Raw genomic sequence first — 22,540 nt, forward strand, 5'->3', positions numbered from 1 at the left:
ATGTGTACAACGAGAGGAATATTGTCGAAATAGCAACGTTTCAGAATACAGAGTACTCTTCTTCAATGCCATAGTTTTTTTTTTAAATCATGGTTTCCAAAGCATTTGAGTATTTCTATTTTTCTGTCTATGTAAGCGAGACTACGAAAGCTCAATTATCGTGACGTCACTGTAGTAATGGCGGAAATTTGTTTATTTGACAGAAATCCGTCTATACAATAAATGGTAATTTGTAGAATATACCTGTGATGACAGAAATTAAATTCATAGCAGTTTTTCCAGTGTTAAATTTTCGTGCAATTAACAGTCAGATGCATAGGTATCATAAAGTCATTCATTCGTTTTGCTCGGAAAGCGTTGAAAAACGTCAATTGACTTGATTAATCCATTAATTAATCATATAAATAAATGGACATTCATTTGAGACAGCACTGCTATTTTATAGTTGATATTTCTGTGAAAAATATCACATTCACATTTAAAGGACCTAAGTCCGTAACTCAAAATCTTCGACATCGAAAACACAAATTATTGGTCAATTTAAATCAACATTGATGATGTAAACTTACCGGGAAAAGATGAGCTTCTGATATCCGATATTTAAGATAAAATAATTTTTTTAACATTGGTACACAAATCGTGTACCATAATGCGCTTCAGCCCCAGTTGTATTGAGAGACTCGAGGGACGAGGCTAGACACATTGCACCAAATCAAATGGAGTTATGTAGACTAGAATAACTAGACGCTAGAAATTTGCACTCGATTGAGATTGCTGACTTATTTCGCCGAACATAACTGATTTGAAATTGGAGTAAAAACGGAAACCATTAAATGTAAATCAGTTTATATACATTCATATAACAGTATTATATGCATTGCGACCCACTTTTGTGAATTTCTAGGTCCCAAATGTTAGCGATTTAGCTCCTTTAAATGATTTATGTACTATGTACTTATTTGAACAGGACTGTTTTATTTTTAATACGCCGACATTGAAATGTGGTCATATACACAGTGTTTAAGGTCATGAGATGAAGAATCCTATTGATTTTCAGCGATTTCCGATAATTACTGCCAGAGTTATAGCCCTTGATCACTTTAAAAAATCTTGTGGACGCTCTAGAGGCCAAAGTTAATATCCGATTGACTTTAAATTTATACACAGTGTTTAAAGATGGGTTCCCACGTACAAACTGGGTGATTTAATGGTTCAAACTAATTAATTTGTCATAATTATGCTTCAAATCCTTCTCAAACATTGTAATTGCGAAGGAATGCCCTGCTATTAAAATTCGATCAAACCAGGTCATGTTTACATCACGTCTTGGGAGTCAGAGGAGAATTCATTGCATACATAAGACGATGTTGTCTTTAATCGCTTACTATTTATTACAAATATCGAATCCTAATTAAATTCTCGGATTATCCACAACCCGCGTCTTTTTCCGTCATTTTTATCTCAGAAAGTATTGTACGTCTAACTCTTCATAAAGTTTATCAACTTGTACATCAAGCGCTCAATGTTCGCTTGTGACCTTTGACATCACGCGTGCAGAAGTTCCTAATCGTCGGGCTGTTGATTAGGGGAACCCTTACATTTTTGTCCTGTATACGCTCCATGAATGTTTTTCGGGGAATCCAGTATTTTTCTAGTAAGATTGGATATCTCTACTTTCCATATATACCAAAATTGCCATACTTTTATTGGAAATAACCACCCGATAAATACTTTTCTGGGAACCCATCTTTAAGGTCATGAGACGAAGAAGTCTATTGATTTTCAGCGATTTCCGATAATTACTGCCAAAGTTATGGCCCATGAACACTTTGAAAAATCTTGTTGGAGCTCTAGAGGCTAAAGTTAATATCCGATTGAGTTTAAATTTATACACGGTGTTTAAGGTCATGAGAAGAAGAAGCCTATTGATTTCCGATAATTACTGCCAAAGTTATGGCCCTTGATCACTTTGAAAAATCTTGTGGACACTCTAGAGGCTAAAGTTAATATCCGATTGAGTTTAAATTTATACACAGTGTTTAAGGTCATGAGACAAAGAAGTCTATTCACAGTGTTTAAGGTCATGAGATGAAGAAGCCTATTGATTTTCAGCGATTTCCGATAATTACTGCCAGAGTAAAGGCCCTTGATCACTTCAAAAAATCTTGTAAAGACTCTAGAGGCTAAAATTAATATCCGATTGACTTTAAATTGATACACAATGTTTGAGGTCATGAGACGAAGAATCATAATGATTTTCAACAATTTCCGATAATGTCTTCCAAAGTTATGGTCCTTGATCACTTTGAAAAATCTTGTGACACTCTAGAGGCTAAAGTTATCATCCGATTGACTTCAGATTGATACACAGAGTTTAAGGTCTTGAGATTTTCAATGAATTTTTATGACTTGAACAGCTAAATCCATGATGTTAAAAGTTTCGTATACTAAACGTTAGCATGGGGCAGAACTTTATAAAAACCAAACAAATTCTAATGGTTTTCTGATAATTACTTAATGAGTTGTTACTCTTAATCAGATTTTAATGTATTATAAATTTTTTATTACCAAAAAAAGTAAAAATATGTGACAACTCGTGTTGACTGCCCGGACGATTTAGCTGCTGTAGGCGTATGTTTCATTGCCTGGCAACCTATCTTTTTCGTTATTGTTCGTAATCAACTTGTTATGTAAAAGCAAATTTTCATACAAACTAATTTTCAATCTTTCAGATGGATAAAAAAGATGATCATAGACCTAATGAGGTACCGAAATTTGGATTATTAGATAGTATCGGGGCTGTATTTGCTCAAAGAAATCAAGAAAGAGAAGAAAGGGTATTTTTTTTTATCAAAACATTTTGATACAGTGTCAGTATTTTATGAAAGTGTATGTCTAAGCTAGCAACATCTAGATATTGAGGCTGCAGTGTGATCAACATGTAATTAGTTAAAGACTATATAAACACAATTTTCAGATGACCTTGCAAATTATGTTAAGCTACAAATGTATTCGACAATAACATCTCTTGGAAATTACAGCATCAACCTCAATGGGTTTTTTTTTATATAAACAATATTTATTTCATTTGCTATATGTATATCATATTATTTATAAGCTTCATAATTAATACTTGTATAAGGATCTTACATCCATGTTTTATTGAAATTGAAATAAAAACAGCGACAGTACATTTATTCTAATTAAAGAATGTTGTTTTGTTTCTGGAACTTTTGCCAATAGTATTAATTGAAGCTTACTTTATTTTCAATTTTTTTGTGCCATGAATAAAAGTTTTCTTATTTTGAGGGCCTATTACATGTACATTACTACATAAATGTAGCTAGTTCTTACAATAAAAACCCAAGATTTTTTTATTGTTGAGAGATGTACCCAATTAAAGATAATTATAAACATTTAATTGATTCCTTTTAGAGACGTATTGCCAGAGTAAAAGATGAAGTAGCAAGAGCACATGGTCAATATCTACGTCAAAATGTTGTATCTAAAGATGAATATGATAGAGCTGGATCTGTTGTTTCACAATGGGCAAAGAAAAACGGTAAAGAGAATTATCTTTAAGCTTATCATAGCCAGTGTCAGATTTACCTATAGGCTTAGCCTGAAACCTAGGGCCTTAAGATCTAGAGCTGCGAGGGTCTCCAACGAAGATGTATAATAATTCTGGCACATACAGTATGTGCATCTGTCATCATCCTCGGCTTTCGTCAATTAAATCACACTTTCATCTTCCTCTAGTCGTGGGAATGGGGGTTTGGGAGGGACCTCATAAGTAGAATAGCACAGGGCCTCTCATCTGATTTTTAAAATGACTGATTCTATGATAATGAAATATAATGCTGGGACAAATAGAAAAAATTTCAAGTACCAGTAGCTTGGTTGCTGTAAATTCCAACCTGATACCCAGGGCCTTTGGAGCAGTTCAACTAGGTGTTTGTGTGGGTAAGGGCCAGAAGAACCCCCTGTTGAGTGTAGGCATGGGGGGGGGGGCACCCCAAAAGGGCCTAAAACTAGGTCTAAAATAGTTAACTAAGGCACCACTTGAAATCACAATCATTTTATGCTTACTACTGAATACATTGAAAGCACAGATGACACACTTTTCCTTGTTGCTATGACCCCTGACACCTTTTAAATGAAATACAGCCCTATTTATTTCATCTCAGAATACAATATTATATCATATTCTGCTTTTAAATGTTCATATTTCCATTTCGTTTTGTTTGTAGCCATATATTATATTAATTATGTTGTTAACAATAATATTTGCATACTGTGTGGACTAGTGAAAATTATCACAGTGCCTGGGACCACTTCAAATGGCCACATTAAAAGTCAAGTGATTATCAACAACTTTTGAGCCCAGAACAGGATAGTGAAATTTAGCACATGTTAGTAATGTGCTTCAACTCCTAAGCCTTTCGAAGAAAGAAGGGGACTATTAAAATGGGTTCGGCCGCTTGTCTGTACGTCTGTCCGTCATACTTTTTGGGACACAATAACTCTCCTTCTAATTGAGCTAGGATGTTCAAACTTGGTGTAGGTGTTTATTAGGTCAATGCCTTGATGGAGTTCTAATTAAGTCAGCGTGATCAAACTTGGTGTATAGTTTCATTACATCAATACCGTGACTAAATTCAATAATGAGCATTTTCTGCTAAGGCTAATCAGAGATAAGCAATTTGATTGGTTGATGCTTTGGGACACGATAACTTTAGTTCTAATTAAGTGAGAGTGATGAAACTTGGTGTATAGTTTCATCACATCTTTACGTTGACTAAGTTCAATAATGAACATTTTCTGATGAGGGTAAGCAGAGCGATAAGCAATATTTGATTGGTCAAGACTTTGAAACACAATAACACTCCTTCTAACTGAGGAAGAATGTTCAAACTTGGTGTAGGCGTTCATTTGGTGAATGCATTGATGGAGTTTGATGATGAAATTTGTCTGCTTATGGTAAGCAGAGATAAGCAATTTGATTGGTTGATGCTTTTGGACACGATGACTTTGGTTATAATTAAGTGAGAGCTATGAAACTCTGAGTATAGATTCATTATATCATTACCTTGACTATGTTTGATGAGAATTTTCTGCTTAGGCTGAGGAGCAATAAACAATTTGATTGGTCAAGACTTTGGAACATAAAAACTCTGGTTTTAATTGAGGTAGAATGTTTAAATTTGATGTTGATGTTCATTAGGTGAATGTCTTGACTAAGTTCAATGATTAACATTTCCTGCTAAAGCTAAGCCATTCCTTTGACTTTGATTCTATCTGATAGAGAGGGATGAAACTTAGTGTATAGTTGATAATCAGTTTGATTCCTCGATACTTTTGAAAAAGATAAAGGTGCAATTAATTAATATGTGTCATCTATTTATTTGAGGATTTCGGCAGGGGACATCAGCCTCACTGTTGACTGTTCCTTCCTAAAATCCTAAATGAAAAATTGAAATATTTTCAGGAATCGGCCAGGAAACTCAGAGGCTGCTTAATAGAAAAAATAAGGCAATACCCGGAAGAGAAAGATCCATGAAAAGAAAGAGAACAAACCCTGAAAGTGAAACCCCTCCAAAGACAACCCCAAGACGTCCATTGTCCTGTGATGCCATTAATAGAGATTTACAAAATACTGTTATTCTAGACCAAAATAAGCGTTATAAAGCAAAGGCATCAGCTACATGTACCACAAGTTCTAGTTTTAATAGTGTTATTAGGATAAACTCAGATTTAGAGATATCTAGTGCTTCAGTAACAAATGAAAATGATATAGTAGATTTAACTAATTCACCGCTTACAATCCATGATAGTATACCTTCAGACACATTCTATAAATGTAATGTAATAAATTGTGATTTAGTGTTTGATTCACAACCTTTATGGAAAAATCATGAAGTCCAAGGAGTCCATTCCACATGTAATCCTTTCTTAAATTTGATAAATGGTGCTCTGTCTGACAGACCGATTCAATACTGCTGTCCTAAATGTGAGGAAATATTTCAGGTAAATATACTATTAAGTGACTACACACCTTTAAAAAAATACAGGTGTACGGTAAAATAAAAATGCCAACAATGTAGCATTTTTAAAGCCCACATTGAAATGTAGTCGTACATTGTCGTCGTCCTGTCTGTCCTTCTCCCATGCTCTAGAGGCTGATACAAATACAATTACAGATAGTGGTTGTTATAAATCTATAACACATTAAAATGTCGCGAATGGATTGAGAATCTAGACTATATAGATATTGGTCATTGTTAGTCGAGGAAACGCACAGTACTTTTTTACCGCGGGAATCGAACACAAACACAGTGTTTTTGAAGTAATAATTTGGTCACGCTACCCTCCGCAATGAAAAATACACACCATATATTATGAACTTATTATTTGTTGTGGGGGGTTGGATGGCTGAATGGTTAGCGTGCGCGTGCTGTATCATAAAGTCTGTCATTGAGTCGACTGGCGTGGTTTCGAATCCCCGGTTGTACGTGACAAGGAGTAGGGTCGCCTGTCCAACCTCGTGGGTTTTCTTCGGTTCCTCTGGTTTCCTCCAACTGCTAAAGACCCCTACGCGCAAGCGAATTATTGAAATAAAATTAAACCATATGTTAGTTCCGAAATGACCTAGTTTGTGTCGAGTGGACGTTAAACCCCATTTCTCTCTCTCTCTATTATTTGTTGTATCATTAATTAATAAAGTCTAGATTATCATATTTTAAGTGTTGATTACGATATAATTCCCTAAAGTGATCGTCACCTGTATGTCTATATAGATGTCAGAATGGTTTATGCTGTAATGAATGATACATCAAGGCGATAGCTTCCTGACCTGTCTGTCAACAGTGGCAATTATGTGACAAACGAAGGAAAAAAAATGCTGCGTAGATTTGGAACTATTTCACGATAAGCGACAGTGATCAAAGTAAGGCCAAATTTAAGACTTGCGACACTTCATACCAGCACGGTATGCAATGATGAGCCATTGTTGACATCTTCTTTAGTTTTATTATCGTGAATCGTGATAGACATATAACTATTGTGAGGACTATTTTTTTACCGCGGGAATCGAACACAAACACAGTGTTTTTGAAGTAATAATTTGGTCACGCTACCCTCCGCAATGAAAAATACACACCATATATTATGAACTTATTATTTGTTGTGGGGGGTTGGATGGCTGAATGGTTAGCGTGCGCGTGCTGTATCATAAAGTCTGTCATTGAGTCGACTGGCGTGGTTTCGAATCCCCGGTTGTACGTGACAAGGAGTAGGGTCGCCTGTCCAACCTCGTGGGTTTTCTTCGGTTCCTCTGGTTTCCTCCAACTGCTAAAGACCCCTACGCGCAAGCGAATTATTGAAATAAAATTAAACCATATGTTAGTTCCGAAATGACCTAGTTTGTGTCGAGTGGACGTTAAACCCCATTTCTCTCTCTCTCTATTATTTGTTGTATCATTAATTAATAAAGTCTAGATTATCATATTTTAAGTGTTGATTACGATATAATTCCCTAAAGTGATCGTCACCTGTATGTCTATATAGATGTCAGAATGGTTTATGCTGTAATGAATGATACATCAAGGCGATAGCTTCCTGACCTGTCTGTCAACAGTGGCAATTATGTGACAAACGAAGGAAAAAAAATGCTGCGTAGATTTGGAACTATTTCACGATAAGCGACAGTGATCAAAGTAAGGCCAAATTTAAGACTTGCGACACTTCATACCAGCACGGTATGCAATGATGAGCCATTGTTGACATCTTCTTTAGTTTTATTATCGTGAATCGTGATAGACATATAACTATTGTGAGGACTATTTTTTTATTTCATAGTTAATAAATTTGTGATTACTTATTAGAAACAATTTAAATAAAAATTCAATAGCTTAATTAGGTATTGTTCTATAGTCTGTGATTTTGTGATGTCAGTATGCATTGAAAACAACGTACTGACTGTGTTCTCCAATTCTATGACTTTGATCATCATGCAATTGGTTTTCCCTATTCCAATCAAAAGTTTTATTGGGTGAACTGTTGTACGATAATGTACATGCGCCGAAATGGTGTTCTCAAAAATCGCATCCAGAGACCCGAAATGTCAAACATTTAAAAGGATTTTAAAAAATAACGGAGACCTTTAAGGATTTTGTACTGTTTATTCTTTACTTTTATGAGAGTCTTATATTACCTGTACATTTAAATGGCAATGCGCACGGTAACCAAATAAAACTTATTTTGGTTGCCGTGCGTGTGGCAATTTAGATAACGGAGACTGGTAAGGATTTTTTACTGTTTTTATTCTTTGCTTATTACGACCTCTAAGAGAGTCTTGTATTATCGGTATGTCTAAATAGCAACAAGCACGGCAACCAAATAAAACTTTTATATCGGTCGCCGTGTGTGTGGCTATTTAGATGTACCTTGTGTCAAGAAAAATAATGATTTGTTGACAACTCGGATAATATTTTAAAGGTGTTTACCGAGTTGCTTTAAACAGATATTGGCAACTCCAGTATCGGCAAAATGGCCATGTATCAGCCGATACCAATTTCTCCCGATAGGCCTCTTATCGACCAATTACCGATGTTGAAATCGATCATCAGACCATCACTATTTTAAATTCATACACAATGCTTATTTTTTCATGATACCAAGAAGCATACAATGTATTGTGCACACTCTGGATTGTTGATAATTACATTCTGAGTTGTTGCCTTTGATCACTCTTAACATTTTTGGGGACACCGTGGTGGATAAAGTTATTATCCGATTGATATGAAATTTATACACCTTGACAGTGTTCAATCATGTACATGTAATGTTCCATTAAGGCTAAGCAGAGATAAGCAATATGATTGGTTGACACTTTAAAACACGATAACTTTGGTTCTAATTGTATAGATTCATTATATCAATACCGTACCTTGACTAAGTTCAATGATGAGAATTTTCTGCGTAGGCAATGTAGCGATAAACAATGTGATTGGTCAAGTCTTTGGAACATTTACTCTGCTTTTAATTGTGACAGAATCTTTAAACTTGATTAACGTTTTCCACTAAAGCTAAGCAGAGCTAAGCAATTTCATAGGTCAATGCTTTAGAACAAGATAACTTTGATATTCTACCTGATGGAGAGTGATGAAACTTAAGGGTATAGTTTCACTACCAGGTACCGTATTTCAAAACCATGACTGAGTTCGATCGTGAACATTTTCAGTTTCTAAAGACTAAGCATAGATAATCAGTTTGATTGCTCGATACTTTTCAAAAAGATAAATGTGCATGAAATGAAATGAAATGGGGTTTAACGTCCTACTGTTCTGCTCTTATGCTGGGCTAATGAAGACAGGCATACGCCATACAGTGTGCTATGAGGGAAATTTTGCCAGTGCAGCGGCACTATCGCCTACTCTTATATCGAATTCCAACTGCCAAGGGATCTTTTACGTGCATACAATTTTAATAATGTGTTCTATAAATTCCAGTGCCTATGTTTTACAAAATATATATATTTGCAATGTCAGTGGCTGCTTAATTAAATAGTCTGTCTTGAAACTAGTTTTCATTAAGCAATCAGTTTCAGATGAACATACAAATTTGGTCATTTATCCCATATAATATATTTACTGAATACAATAAATTTTTATGTTATGGGTTTGTTTTGTTTTTTTCAGAGAAAGATAGAATGTCAAGAACATATGATTTTTGACAATCATCTGCCAATATTATTGCCAATATCCTTATGTGGGTATATGTGTCCCCAGTGCTGTATGATCTTCAGTAGCATTGTTTATTGCCATACTCATATGTCCAAGAATAACCATTTTCAAACTACTTATCAATTTTCTGGAGGTAAGTTGTATACATTTGTATAATATTAATAACAATTTTATCAATTTTATGGAGGTAATCTGCATAAGTGTGTATAATAATAAATTTATTTATTTCTTGAGATTAAAAAAAATAATGTGTTAATGATGCAAATTCTAGCATTAATTTTCCTGTAGAACTGCTGATGAATCTTTGCTCTTTTATTTTATGTTGGTAGATTTTCAAGGTATTGAGTCCAGATCTGTACCCATGCCATCTTATCTTGCTGAGCAGTTTTATCAAAAATGTTCAAATGTTGGTTGTGAAGTAAAATGTATTGAATGTAATGTGGAATTAAAAACCAAGGATGAGATAATTTCCCATGACTTAGACCAAACTAGAACTCATCAATTAATTACAACATCGTTGTCCACACCTGTAAGTTCAAAATTAATTGGGTGGGCCTTTTATCTATGCAGTAATGGTGGTACCCATGAAAACGGTCAAAAAACTTTAAAAAATAAGCTTATAAATTATTTAAATGAATTTTGATTGTGAATAGCTCCCCTTTAATGTAAACACTGCAGATCACAAGGTTTGGTTTGATACCCAGTTAGTACATTTCTAACCTTGTGGTTATTCTCCTGGATGAAAAACAAGGGCCATAAGTTTAGAAGTTGCACCTTGTGTCCCGTTAGACAATTTAGCTGCTGTGGGCGTATGTTTTATTGCCTGGCAACCTAACTTTATACTTTGTTTTGAAAATATGAATTTTGAGATTATGCAGGCCAATTTTCCTTTGTTGTTGTGTCGAATTTCGCTTCAATAGGGGGCAGCTTTTTATTAATATGGTGGGCTGATTTGATTTTCTAATAATGATTTTTTGATGATGCACCCCCCTTAGGAAAATATGTTTGTGCACCCCTGATGGTACATCCTACCTATGTAGTCAATATTTACATGTACCAAATGCTAATGGATTAATAATATTTTTTTTATCGCTTTAGGAGGAGGTATTTGCAGAATTCTTGACTGACAAGTGTTGTAGTACATGTAGTAAAATTGTATGGAATATTGATGCAGGAAACGGTTTTCATCAATGTGATGATAATAATTTAGGATGGTTAATAGACCACGATTGTAAAACATTCATAGAATTTGTACGAAGATGTGGTATAAAAGAACATTTTAATGTTATCTCAGTTAAAGAATCAGATGCCCAGAAGGAAGGTATGAGTATCTAAATATCTACCATGGTTCTGTTTTTGTAATTTATTAGTATATGAATTAACATAATGTTATAACTTCTGCTAACTGGATTAATTTTACAAATTCTTTTGCCATCTTTTTTCTTTTAGATACTTAGTTTTCAACATTCATCCAATGTATGTATATTCAGTACGCGGTAGTTCTCTGTTTCATTGAAGGTTTCCTCTAACTCTTTCATTCCTACTTTTCTGATTTTGGTATCTTGTATACATTTGTATTTTTATCTATCTTTTAATCCTTTTATCTATCTGGTTTCTTTGTTTCTATATTTTGGTTTCAGTTTACCATATAAATGCACCTTCCAAATATACACATGAAGCAACTATCTCTATACACCATGATTTTAGCAATAAGACATCTACAACATATCCTTATTTCTGTATCCTTACTTACATTGCCAATCTGAATCAATACAGTAATATTACTGTCTGTATACAGTATTTTCACTATCTTAACAGGAATTCAAATGCTAACAGTGATTCTAATAACAAAGCGACATATCCAATACAGCTTCCTAATCAGTGTGATTGTAATATTCTTTTGTTGTCTATATCTAATTCTAATGTTGTAAAACGAAGTGTAGAAATGATAGACTCAGTTTTAAATGTAACAGCTTATTATAAAACTAATACACAAGGAAGCGAATCTAGTCCTTCTCATGTCAATAATAAATATCTCATGATAGGTGATGAATTTCATGATGTGTTAGATTCTCAGTCTCATTCATCAAGTATGGATTCTTTTCTATCTTGTTCAAGTTTACTAGATTCGTGTCATAGTATTGCTCCAAATATTTCAAAACCAGATAGAAAGAGAAAAAGAGATTCTAGTACAGATGGTATTGATGGTAAGTGTATATGCATGTACTTTAACTGTACATGTCCTAGAGCAATATGTTGCACTTAATTTAAATATCTGTACCAGTATTGATTTTTGAGTTATTTTATGACACTGCATAGTTTGAATTGCATTGTATAGTATTAAAATATACATATACAGTATATTTATCAATATCATTGATATTTATGAGGTGGCAGATTGATACATAATTCAGATTGGGTAATGATTTGTGTATGATCATTTGATTTTGATTTGAATATATGAAACGAAACCGGTTATCACTTCTAGATTATAAAACACACATGATTTTCATGATATCAATGATGTATCTGTGTATATTGTTTCAGATAGCCAGCCATCAGTTTCTACATGGGTATTTAACTCCAGTAACCAGAAAGTTGAATCCTTGCCAAATTTAAACTGTTTGTCTCAAGCGGGTCCCACTACAAGATCTTCAGATAAAAATTCCCCTTCTAAAAGATATCTGAAATTATCTGAATCACCCACAGAGAAAGTATCTGAGACTAGAAATCAGAGTAGTGGGGAAAGCAGCCAATCAAACAACTCTGCACAGGAATCATTTAATTTTAGTTACCCTTTAAAACCTCCACAGAATGAACTCTCAAACCAGAATATGCCGAAAGATCAACACTTGACAGCTAAACTTTCTAAAAATGCTCGAAAGAAACTTCGACAGAGATTACAATATGAAGCTGAAAAAAAGGAACTAGCTTTGAATAAACCAAGTACTTCCTCTTTAAAACTAACATGTCTTGATTCTCCAGATACTGATGGTGATATATCAACCAAAAACCTTAGCCGAATGCATCTTTTGATATTTCTTGACCTAGATAACTGGCATGGCTTTTTTAAAAAATTGCCCCACTGTTTACCTGATAAAACTTTTGTTTGGACTTTTTATGGAGGCAATACAATCTGGAAACCACCAAAGTAAGTGAATATTTCTTAATTCTTTTACTTAATTAAAATCAATGAAAATTATGTTTTCCGAAATTATTTTAGGTTCAATATTTGATTGAAATTTAGTACTCAGTTTTATACCAGTTCCATGAATATTCAGTTTTACAGAATTTATCTCATACATTTTTATAGGCCCGCATTTTCACGTGGACGTATATTGTTGTCGTCGCACCTGTCCCTCCTTCCACAATTTATTTGTGGACCCTCTACAGTTCACAATTTTTATCCGATTTTGACGAAATCTGAAATATAGGTTTATCTCCAAAAGATCCCGGTTCCTGCCAATATTGGCATGTATCAAACCCTAACTTCATGGATTATGACCCCTGATTGTATGAAAAATCACGTTTTTAGCTTGTGGACCCTGCAGAGGTCACAAATTTTATCCAATTTTAAAAAAACATTTAAATATATCAGTGTTACAACCTAATGCGGTTGAGTTCGAATTATTATGAAAATCAGACAAAAACTTCCAGACAAATTGAACGCTCCTTGTATACAAATAGTGTAAAAGTATGTATTACCAAGGTCAGAATTTTTATCTGATTTTGATTAAACTTAAAATATATGTATATATCCTAAAGATTTCGATTCCTGTTGATATTCGCGCCAACCGGACCATAACTTCCTGGATTATTTCCCCTGATTGTACAAAAAAACAGCTTTTCTGTCAATCTCATGCAAAATGTTGGCGTATCATGCATGATAACCGCTTGTTGGATTATATTCACAGAAATGTAATCGCAGTATCAGTCACTTTTAAATGCATGTTTTATAAAATTGTAACGGCCAGTATAGGACATGTACATGCATGCTTGTTATTAATATGGTTGATTATATATATCTTATGAACGGTTGTAGGTCACTTCCATTTTTAAAGTTGAAAAAAGCCAAATGCTTCCACCTACACAGTCAGTGTGGTAAAACTAAGGATGCTTCAGATTTTGCTATCTGTTTTACTGTAAGTATATCTTCCCAGTTTGAACAAATTTATAATGGCTATCCCATGGCCAGTTAAAGAAATTATTAACTGATCCTTGACATATTTAACTGGCCCTTTAATTTGCTATTATTTATAGATACAAAAATTATTTATTATTATTTTTTAAATTAATTAATTCTATATTGCACTGCATTTTTATACGGACGCATTATGCCTATTATGCCGTCGCCCCTCTCTGAGGTTGTGTGTGTGATTATCTGTGGGTCGCCTACAGGATGCATTTGCAATTCTAAATGGATTCTCTTGAATCTTTGCATAATTATACCCTAAGGATGATCCCTATTGTTTTTGGTGCATGTCCGACACCCAGGGGCAGTGCCCCGCCTATTTTTTGTATTTTTATACGCCCACATTGAAATGTGGTCGTATATTGTCGTCGCCCCCGTCCGTCCGTCGGTCCTGCGTCCACAATTGCTTGTGGACGCTCTAGAGACTTAAGTTAATGTCCGATTGACTTTAAATTTATACACAGTGTTTAAGGTCATGAGACGAAGAAGTCTATTGATTTTCAGCGATTTCCGATAATTACTGCCAGAGTTATGGCCCTTGATCACTTCAAAAAATCTTGTGGACACTCTACAGGCCAAAGTTAATATCCGATTGACTTTAAATTTATACACAGTGTTTAAGGTCATGAGACGAAGAAGCCTATTGATTTTCAGCGATTTCCGATTATTACTGCCAGAGTTATGGCCCTTGATCACTTAAAAAAATCTTTTGGACGCTCTACAGGTCAAAGTTAAAATCCGATTGACTCTAAATTTATACACAGTGTTTAAGGTCATAAGACGATAAATCCTATTGATTTTCAGCGATTTCAGATAACTACTGCCAGAGTTATGGCCCTTGATCACTTTGAAAAATCTTGTAAATTCTCTAGAGGCTAAAGTTAATATCCGATTGAGTTTAAATTTATACACAGTGTTTAAGGTCATGAGACGAAGAAGTTTATTCATTTTCAGCGATTTTCGATAATTACTGCCAGAGTTATGGCCCTTGTAAGTAAAAATATGCGACAACACTTGTTGACTGCCTGGACGATTAAGCTGCTGTGGGCGTATGTTTCGTTGCCTGGCAACCTATCTTTTTGTGTTGCATGCCCAACCCCCAGGGGCAGAGCCACGCCCATTTTGTCTATGTGTGTCACCTACAGGCTGCAATTCTTAATGTATCGTCTTGAAAACTTTTCATACTTATTCCTTATACCCTAAGGATGACCTCTATTATTTTTAGGTGCAGGGGGGTTGGATGGCTGAATGGTTAGCGTGCGCGCGCTGTATCATAAAGTCAGTCATTGAGTCGACTGGCGTGGTTTCGAATCCCCGGTTGTATGTGGCAAGGAGTAGGGTCGCCTGTCCAACCTCGTGGGTTTTCTCCGGGTCCTCCGGTTCCTCCCACTGCTAAAGACCCCTACGCGCAAGCGGATTATGTAAATAAAATTAAACCATATGTTAGTCCCAAAATGACCTAGTTTGTGTCGAGTGGACGTTAAACCCCATTTCTCTCTCTCTCTTTTAGGTGCATGCCTGACCCCCTGGGATCAGAGCCAAGCCTAATTTTTGTGTCTGTGTGTCGCCTACAGACTGCAGTTCTTGACAGATCTGTTTGAAACTTTGCATACCTATTCTTTATACCCTAAGGATAATCTCTATTGTTTTTGGTGAATGCCCAACTCGCAGGGACAGAGCCAGACCCATTTTTATACGTCCACATTCATAATGTGAACGTATTATGCCGTCGCCCCTGTCTGTGTGTGTGTGTGTGTGTATGTATGTATGTGTGTGTGTGTGTGTGTGTGTGTGTGTGTGTGTGTGTCTGTGGTTCGCCTACAGGGCGCAATTCTTCATGGATTTTCTTCAAACTTGGTATACTTATTCCTTATACCCCAAGGAAGATCCCTATTGTTTTTGGTGCATGCCCGACCCCCCGGGGCAGAGCCACGCCCATTTCTAGTATTTGTTTGTTTGTCGTCTACAGGCCACATTTCTTAACTAATAATCTTGAAACTTTGCATACACATTCTTTGTACCCTAAGGAACATCCCTATCGTTTGGGGTGCATGCCCAACCCCCAGGGGCAGAGCCACGCCCATTTTCTTTTCGTGTGTCTTTGTGTCGCCTACAGGGCGCAATTCTTACTGGATTTTCTTCAAACTTGGTATACTTATTCCTTATACCCCAAGGAAGATCCCTATTGTTTTTGGTGCATGCCCGACCCCCAGGGGCAGAGCCACGCCCATTTCTAGTATTTGTTTGTTTGTCGTCTACAGGCCACATTTCTTAACTTATAATCTTGCATACACATTCTTTGTACCCTAAGGAACATCCCTATCGTTTGGGGTACATGCCCAACCCCCAGGGGCAGAGCCACGCCCATTTCCCATATGCCGTCGCCCCTGTCTGTGTGTGTGTGTGTGTATGTATGTGTGTGTGTGTGTGTGTGTGTGTGTGTGTGTGTGTGTCTGTGGTTCGCCTACAGGGCGCAATTCTTCATGGATTTTCTTCAAACTTGGTATACTTATTCCTTATACCCCAAGGAAGATCCCTATTGTTTTTGGTGCATGCCCGACCCCCCGGGGCAGAGCCACGCCCATTTCTAGTATTTGTTTGTTTGTCGTCTACAGGCCACATTTCTTAACTAATAATCTTGAAACTTTGCATACACATTCTTTGTACCCTAAGGAACATCCCTATCGTTTGGGGTGCATGCCCAACCCCCAGGGGCAGAGCCACGCCCATTTTCTTTTCGTGTGTCTTTGTGTCGCCTACAGGGCGCAATTCTTACTGGATTTTCTTCAAACTTGGTATACTTATTCCTTATACCCCAAGGAAGATCCCTATTGTTTTTGGTGCATGCCCGACCCCCAGGGGCAGAGCCACGCCCATTTCTAGTATTTGTTTGTTTGTCGTCTACAGGCCACATTTCTTAACTTATAATCTTGCATACACATTCTTTGTACCCTAAGGAACATCCCTATCGTTTGGGGTACATGCCCAACCCCCAGGGGCAGAGCCACGCCCATTTCCCATTTTCTTTTCGTGTGTCTTTGTGTCGCCTACAGGGCGCAATTCTTACTGGATTTTCTTCAAACTTGGTATACTTATTCCTTATACCCCAAGGAAGATCCCTATTGTTTTTGGTGCATGCCCGACCCCCAGGGGCAGAGCCACGCCCATTTCTAGTATTTGTTTGTTTGTCGTCTACAGGCCACATTTCTTAACTTATAATCTTGCATACACATTCTTTGTACCCTAAGGAACATCCCTATCGTTTGGGGTACATGCCCAACCCCCAGGGGCAGAGCCACACTTTATATACTTATTCTTTGTACCCTAAGGAACATTCCTATCATTTGGAACATCCTTATCATTTGGAGTAGGCCCTACATGCCCAACCCCCAGGGGCAGAGCCATGCCAATTTTCTTTTTGTGTGTCGCCTACAGGCCACAATTCTAAATCGATCATCTTGAAACTTAAAATACATATTCCTTATACCCTGAGGTTGGTCCCTTTTCTTTTGGGTGCATGCCCGATTTTGGGGAGATAACTCCATTTAACAATGTCAAACTCCATTTAACAATGTCAAACTGACGTGATATGCTTTAAATAGTTGTCACCCATGTAACATTCGGGTTTTTGTGAGTGGTTTCTGAGAGCCTTTGTTCAACTTATTTTTCAGAACGCTTTGTAAGTGTTAGAAGTATTTATACCGGTTATTTGTTGACGTTTCAAACCACCGTTTTCTCCCCCTTTCCTCCCACTGCTAAAGACCTTTTGGTACTGCAATGACAATGTCTCTCTCTCTCTCTCTCTCTCTCTCTCTCACACTAAATAAATTATAAATTCATGTAACTGCAAGTACATGTGCGTTTTCAGGATGTACATTTTTAAAAAGTCTTATGTTTGGGTGTCATTCGTTATTATAATTTAGTACCAAATTTATTATTAATAATTTGTCTTTTAAGAATATTAAGTACTTTTGTCAGATTGGGATTTAATTTCAGACTATTGATGTTGATGCACGACCCTCAACGCTAAACAAACCAAAAGCCTAGCCTTCTTGACAAAGTACCTTGTCAATCAAAGCAGAATTGGAATGTGGACGTATATTGTAGCGTTAGCGTTATGTTTTCTTTGTGTGTCTGTGTGTTTCCTACAGGCCACAATTCTTAATGGATCGTCTTGGAACTTGGCAACTATTGATTTTGGTGAATGTTCCGACCGCCAGGGACAGCGCCATGCCTAATTTTTGTGTTTATTGTATACAGGCCGCAATTCTGAAATGATCATCTTGGAACTTGGCATATGTATTCCTTATATCTTCTATAAATTTTGGTTAAGGCTAACTGCTTACTTAGTTAGTTGTATTTTACGTCCGCTTCCACCGAGGTAATATCACAGACAAAAGGCTAACTGTTTACCTGTGTCTTTAAATACAATGTACCGTAATAAAACAAAAATAGCAACAACAAAAAATTAATTATTGCTAATGGTATTTAAAATCTGTGTACTGTTAGGTAAAAAGGACACTTTACTTTGTTGACAAATTACAAACTTTAGCAAGCATAGAATTGAAATAGATTAGTGTACTGTGTACTGTCAGAGATAAAACTATTAAATTATGGTCATATCATATATTGTTAATTTATTGATGTTGGTGACCTAGACAGAAAAAGATATTTAAAAAATTAAGATTTACAAAACAAGCTGTCTGACATCAAATCAAAATAAAACAAGTAGAGCTATATTTCAATTATATTTAGTTAACACTATACATGTATAATATTTTATTTTTTTCTTTAATGTGGCATGTCATTGAGTTTACCGGTACATGTATGGATGTTACCTGAGGTTATTTGGTCATTACTGTTCTGAAATGGTAGTTTAGCCAACTACTTTTGTCAGATGTTTTGTTTGCAAAACTTTCCATAAATGTAGCAAATATTTTCTTCAATTTCTTATAAATTACATAAAAAAAAATCTTGGGAATTTTCATAAAATGGGCTGTCAGAGGTAAAAAGAAAACATGGGTGGAATGATCTTTGTTATTTTTGGTTGTTATCGTTGCAATGCTTCTACAGTAATTTTCTCAAAATGAAATGCTGGACAGCGACACTACGGTTTACTCTTACATCAAATTCTAACTGTCAAGTGTTGTTGTTATTGTTGTTACTACAGTAATTTTCTCATTTTCACAAAATGAAATACAGCACTACACCCTAATCTTACATCAACTGTCAAGCGTTCGTTTACGTGCATGCCAATGGGTACATCCAAACGACCATACCTGGTCCCTTGCCAGGCCTTCTCTTCTGCACCACTTTTAAGGAGGAACCACGCCTGTCAATCCTGATGAACTTTCTTGGTCAACACAGGGATTAAACTTGCGGACCGCCAGGTTAGCAAGCCAAAGTCTTACTCACTTAGTCACTGTGGCTCCTTCCTCAAAATAAAATGAAATGGGGTTTAACGTCCTACTGTTCTGCTCCAACTGGGTTAATGAAGACGGTTTTTCAAAATGACTGCTATTGTCACACAATGTGTATACCAAATTCAAAGCTAAATATTTCGGTAATTTTTTAAGATAAATGCATATATGAAAACTAGATTTGCAGAAGAGGTTGAAGAAATATTCATGACTTTAATATATTGTGGAATGTTCTGTTACACCCCACCCACCCCTGCCCCTGGAAATGAAATCATACAGAGACCGTGATATACATTTTCTGCAGGTTTTATCTTTGTAGGTTAAACTTTAAATTAAACCTAACCTTTTTTTTATTGTTTAACAGATTGGAAAAATGGATGATCGATTACCAAAGTCAGTTCCCTTTGCAATTTTGTCTGGTGATCGTGGTTTCTGTGAAATTGAAAGACAGATGAAGAATTCTTCCAGACGGGCGGTTGTAATTGATCCTCATGAAGCACATAAACATAGTGATTATATGATTTATACAATGATACTTAGTGTCATGCAGTCATAAACAGTTAGAATCACCTAAAATGTTTTTAACTGGTGATGTTTGTTATGTATAATTACTTTCCATTTGTGCCTTGCCTTTATCAAATTAAGGTGTAATTATGTCACAACCAATTTTATATTCAAATGTGATTGTATATTGTAGTTGTCAGTCCGCCGTTAACGATTTCTTGTGAACACTTTTTATTTATCATCTGATCGTTTTGAAATTAAATTCAATAATTTCCATTAATTACTTCTAGATTTATAGCCCTTGTTTCGATTTCCTAGAACTTTGTGAACACTCAATAGTTATCATCCGATCTTTATTGAATTGATATGCATTTTTTGAATGAGTACAACGAAGAAGCCTATCGCATTTCAATAATTTCAGTTAATTACTTCTATAGAGTTCTGGCCCTTGTTTCACTTTGTAGAACCTTGTGATCGCTCAAACGACAAAGCTTTTCATCCAGTCTGTATAAAGTTGATATCAGTGTTTGGCAGGTGCTCTCATTATCTACAAAAGATAAAATATGTGACAACCCTTGTAGACTGCCTGGAAAATTTAGCTGGCAACCTATCTTTCCTTTCATTATAAAAAATTGCTGTCAAAGTTAACCATTAATTATATTTATGAGAAATCCTGTTTCCTGTTACTGTCTTATGATTTTGTTTTTTGTGTTAATATTGTCCACGAATTCTTGGTATCAAAATTCTCAAAATGTCTTTGTATCTCTTTAACTATTATTACAGATGGCATGTTAATTGAAAAAGAACTGTAAAGTAGGTCTAATAATTCGCTGGAATACATGTAGAATATATTGCTTTATAATAGCTCTAATTTATAGAGACTCATAGTAATGTTGTCCTTTGTCGGTTAAATCAGATTTATAGGTGTGAGCTTAATTAATTATAATTCTTGTTCATTGTATTCAAGTGTGAAATAGCTTTATTTAAGGTCCACCAAAGTAACCTTTAAGTGTATGCATGCCATTTATACATTTGTTAACTGTAAAACAAGAAATTAATGATTGGACAACATTAATGCTGTCACCAGTTTCATTTATTGTAATACACATTTCTATTTAGTAGCATAATAAAATAAAGTATGTGTCATTCTATGAGTAAACAGCAACCTTGTCAAACATGACACCCCTCAAACCAATTAAATGATTAATTAGTTGTTAAGCATCAGTGTCATTAATGGCACAAAATATTGCCCAAGAACGTATTTATATTTACTCTCCTCGAGTCGCAATAATTTAATAACATAAATTTCTTGTTTTACAGTACCTATTTAGGAATCGAACTGATATCATTCCTTTATGAAAATATACTGTTAATGATGCCATTTTATTAGTCACAATATTACTTTATCACATCAAACCTAACCAAGGATTAATGACTAAATTTACAGGTAGCTATTTACGTGATGACCTAAGCTCTCAGATTTAGCTGAAAAATGTTCAGGTTTTTACATCTTTGACAGAATGTATTACCACTATGAATTCATCATTTGTGGGAGTTGAATGCCTTGCAAACTACAATATTCTGAATCAATTATCAGTCTGAAAATGTTTCAATTCCATTCAGTATTGATATTTTTTTCAATTAAATATTAAATAATCAATTTGAGTACATTTTAGAATGAATAAAAAAAGATATTGCCTGAAAAATGCAAACAACAGCATTAAATTACTGCTTGTATCATTTCAATGCGACTGCAATGTGTTTTGTTCTGTGCTAATCTGTGAAAAGCTATATGGAATTGGTTATGGTGATATTTGTAAAATGTTTTTGCAAATTACATTTACAAAAAAAAAATATCCACAAATCCTGACATACTCACAAGAAATGCAAAAGAAATATATTCCTTTCATTCAGTTATGTAAACAAATGGAATGAACAAAATCAAGGCCTGAGAGTCTGATCTTCTCATTACCATACCTTACCAACTATAAGTTTAAAGCCTTTTCAAGATGGGTACCCTGTCACCTCAAATTCTACGAGACATGAAATTCAATTAATTATTTTTAGAGGGGAAACTTTCACCTAGTATGCCATTACCATGATGTCTGTCTCCTGTTTTGAAATTTAATGTTTTTTCGATTACTGTGTTATGATGTGTTTCATATGACCATGTGGTATTGTACAATATCCATATACATTTGTATTAAGAGTCTTTGACACTACACAAGCTGGCAAATACATGTTCAAGGGATGTAGAATTTATATTTTATGTCTTATTTTGTCTTTCTTCTTTTCTAATAGTCGAGTTATAACTAATAACTAAACTGACTAGAATGACATGGAAGTAATATTATAACCTTTTATTCACTTACTTTATATGTAAACAAATAAGCTCTTGTTTCAGTATTTATTAAACATAATATATTTTGTTAAATAAACACATTTTTAAATTTTAAGTTATTTTTGTGCTTTTTAAAATGTTACATGTACGCCCTTCTCATTATATTGTCATTGTTATCACCTCCATGCCTGTGTGCGGATATAAAAACTGGAGAAATTCAATTTCTTATCTGACAACAGTGGCAGAAATTTATGTATACATGTACTATTAAATCAGCAGATTAATTTCTGAAATAAAATGTACTGGTATATCTAGAAATTTCCAAAAATGATGGTGGATG

The 22,540-nt window shown here is 35.1% G+C and overlaps 1 protein-coding gene across 3 annotated transcripts; it reads left to right on the forward strand.

Moving 5' to 3' along the window:
- Positions 1 to 164: 164 nt before the first annotated feature.
- On the forward strand, positions 165 to 22,248 carry LOC126818986 (E3 SUMO-protein ligase ZNF451). 3 transcript variants are annotated; one of them, XM_050546726.2, is made up of 11 exons: positions 165 to 225; positions 2,733 to 2,837; positions 3,436 to 3,562; positions 5,489 to 6,027; positions 9,699 to 9,876; positions 10,073 to 10,272; positions 10,842 to 11,064; positions 11,384 to 11,950; positions 12,291 to 12,894; positions 13,786 to 13,885; positions 19,720 to 22,248. In XM_050546726.2, the coding sequence occupies exons 1-11, from the start codon at positions 223 to 225 to the stop codon at positions 19,909 to 19,911; spliced, it is 2,838 nt and encodes a 945-aa protein (XP_050402683.2). In that variant the 5' UTR covers positions 165 to 222; the 3' UTR covers positions 19,912 to 22,248. The 3 variants fall into 3 exon arrangements, with proteins under 3 accessions (XP_050402683.2, XP_050402685.2, XP_050402684.2); XM_050546727.2 differs by having other exon boundaries at positions 182 to 319; XM_050546728.2 differs by lacking the exon at positions 11,384 to 11,950.
- Positions 22,249 to 22,540: the final 292 nt, after the last annotated feature.

This window comes from Patella vulgata, chromosome 4, assembly GCF_932274485.2.
Source record: "Patella vulgata chromosome 4, xgPatVulg1.2, whole genome shotgun sequence".
NCBI classification, from domain to species: domain Eukaryota; kingdom Metazoa; phylum Mollusca; class Gastropoda; family Patellidae; genus Patella; species Patella vulgata.

Bases quoted from the DNA above. Each gene is read 5' to 3' on its own strand.
- LOC126818986 (XM_050546726.2), top strand. The intron at 6,028-9,698 runs GTAAATATACTA...TGTTTTTTTCAG, and splicing joins AATGTGAGGAAATATTTCAG to AGAAAGATAGAATGTCAAGA. The intron at 11,065-11,383 runs GTATGAGTATCT...TTTTGGTTTCAG, and splicing joins ATCAGATGCCCAGAAGGAAG to TTTACCATATAAATGCACCT.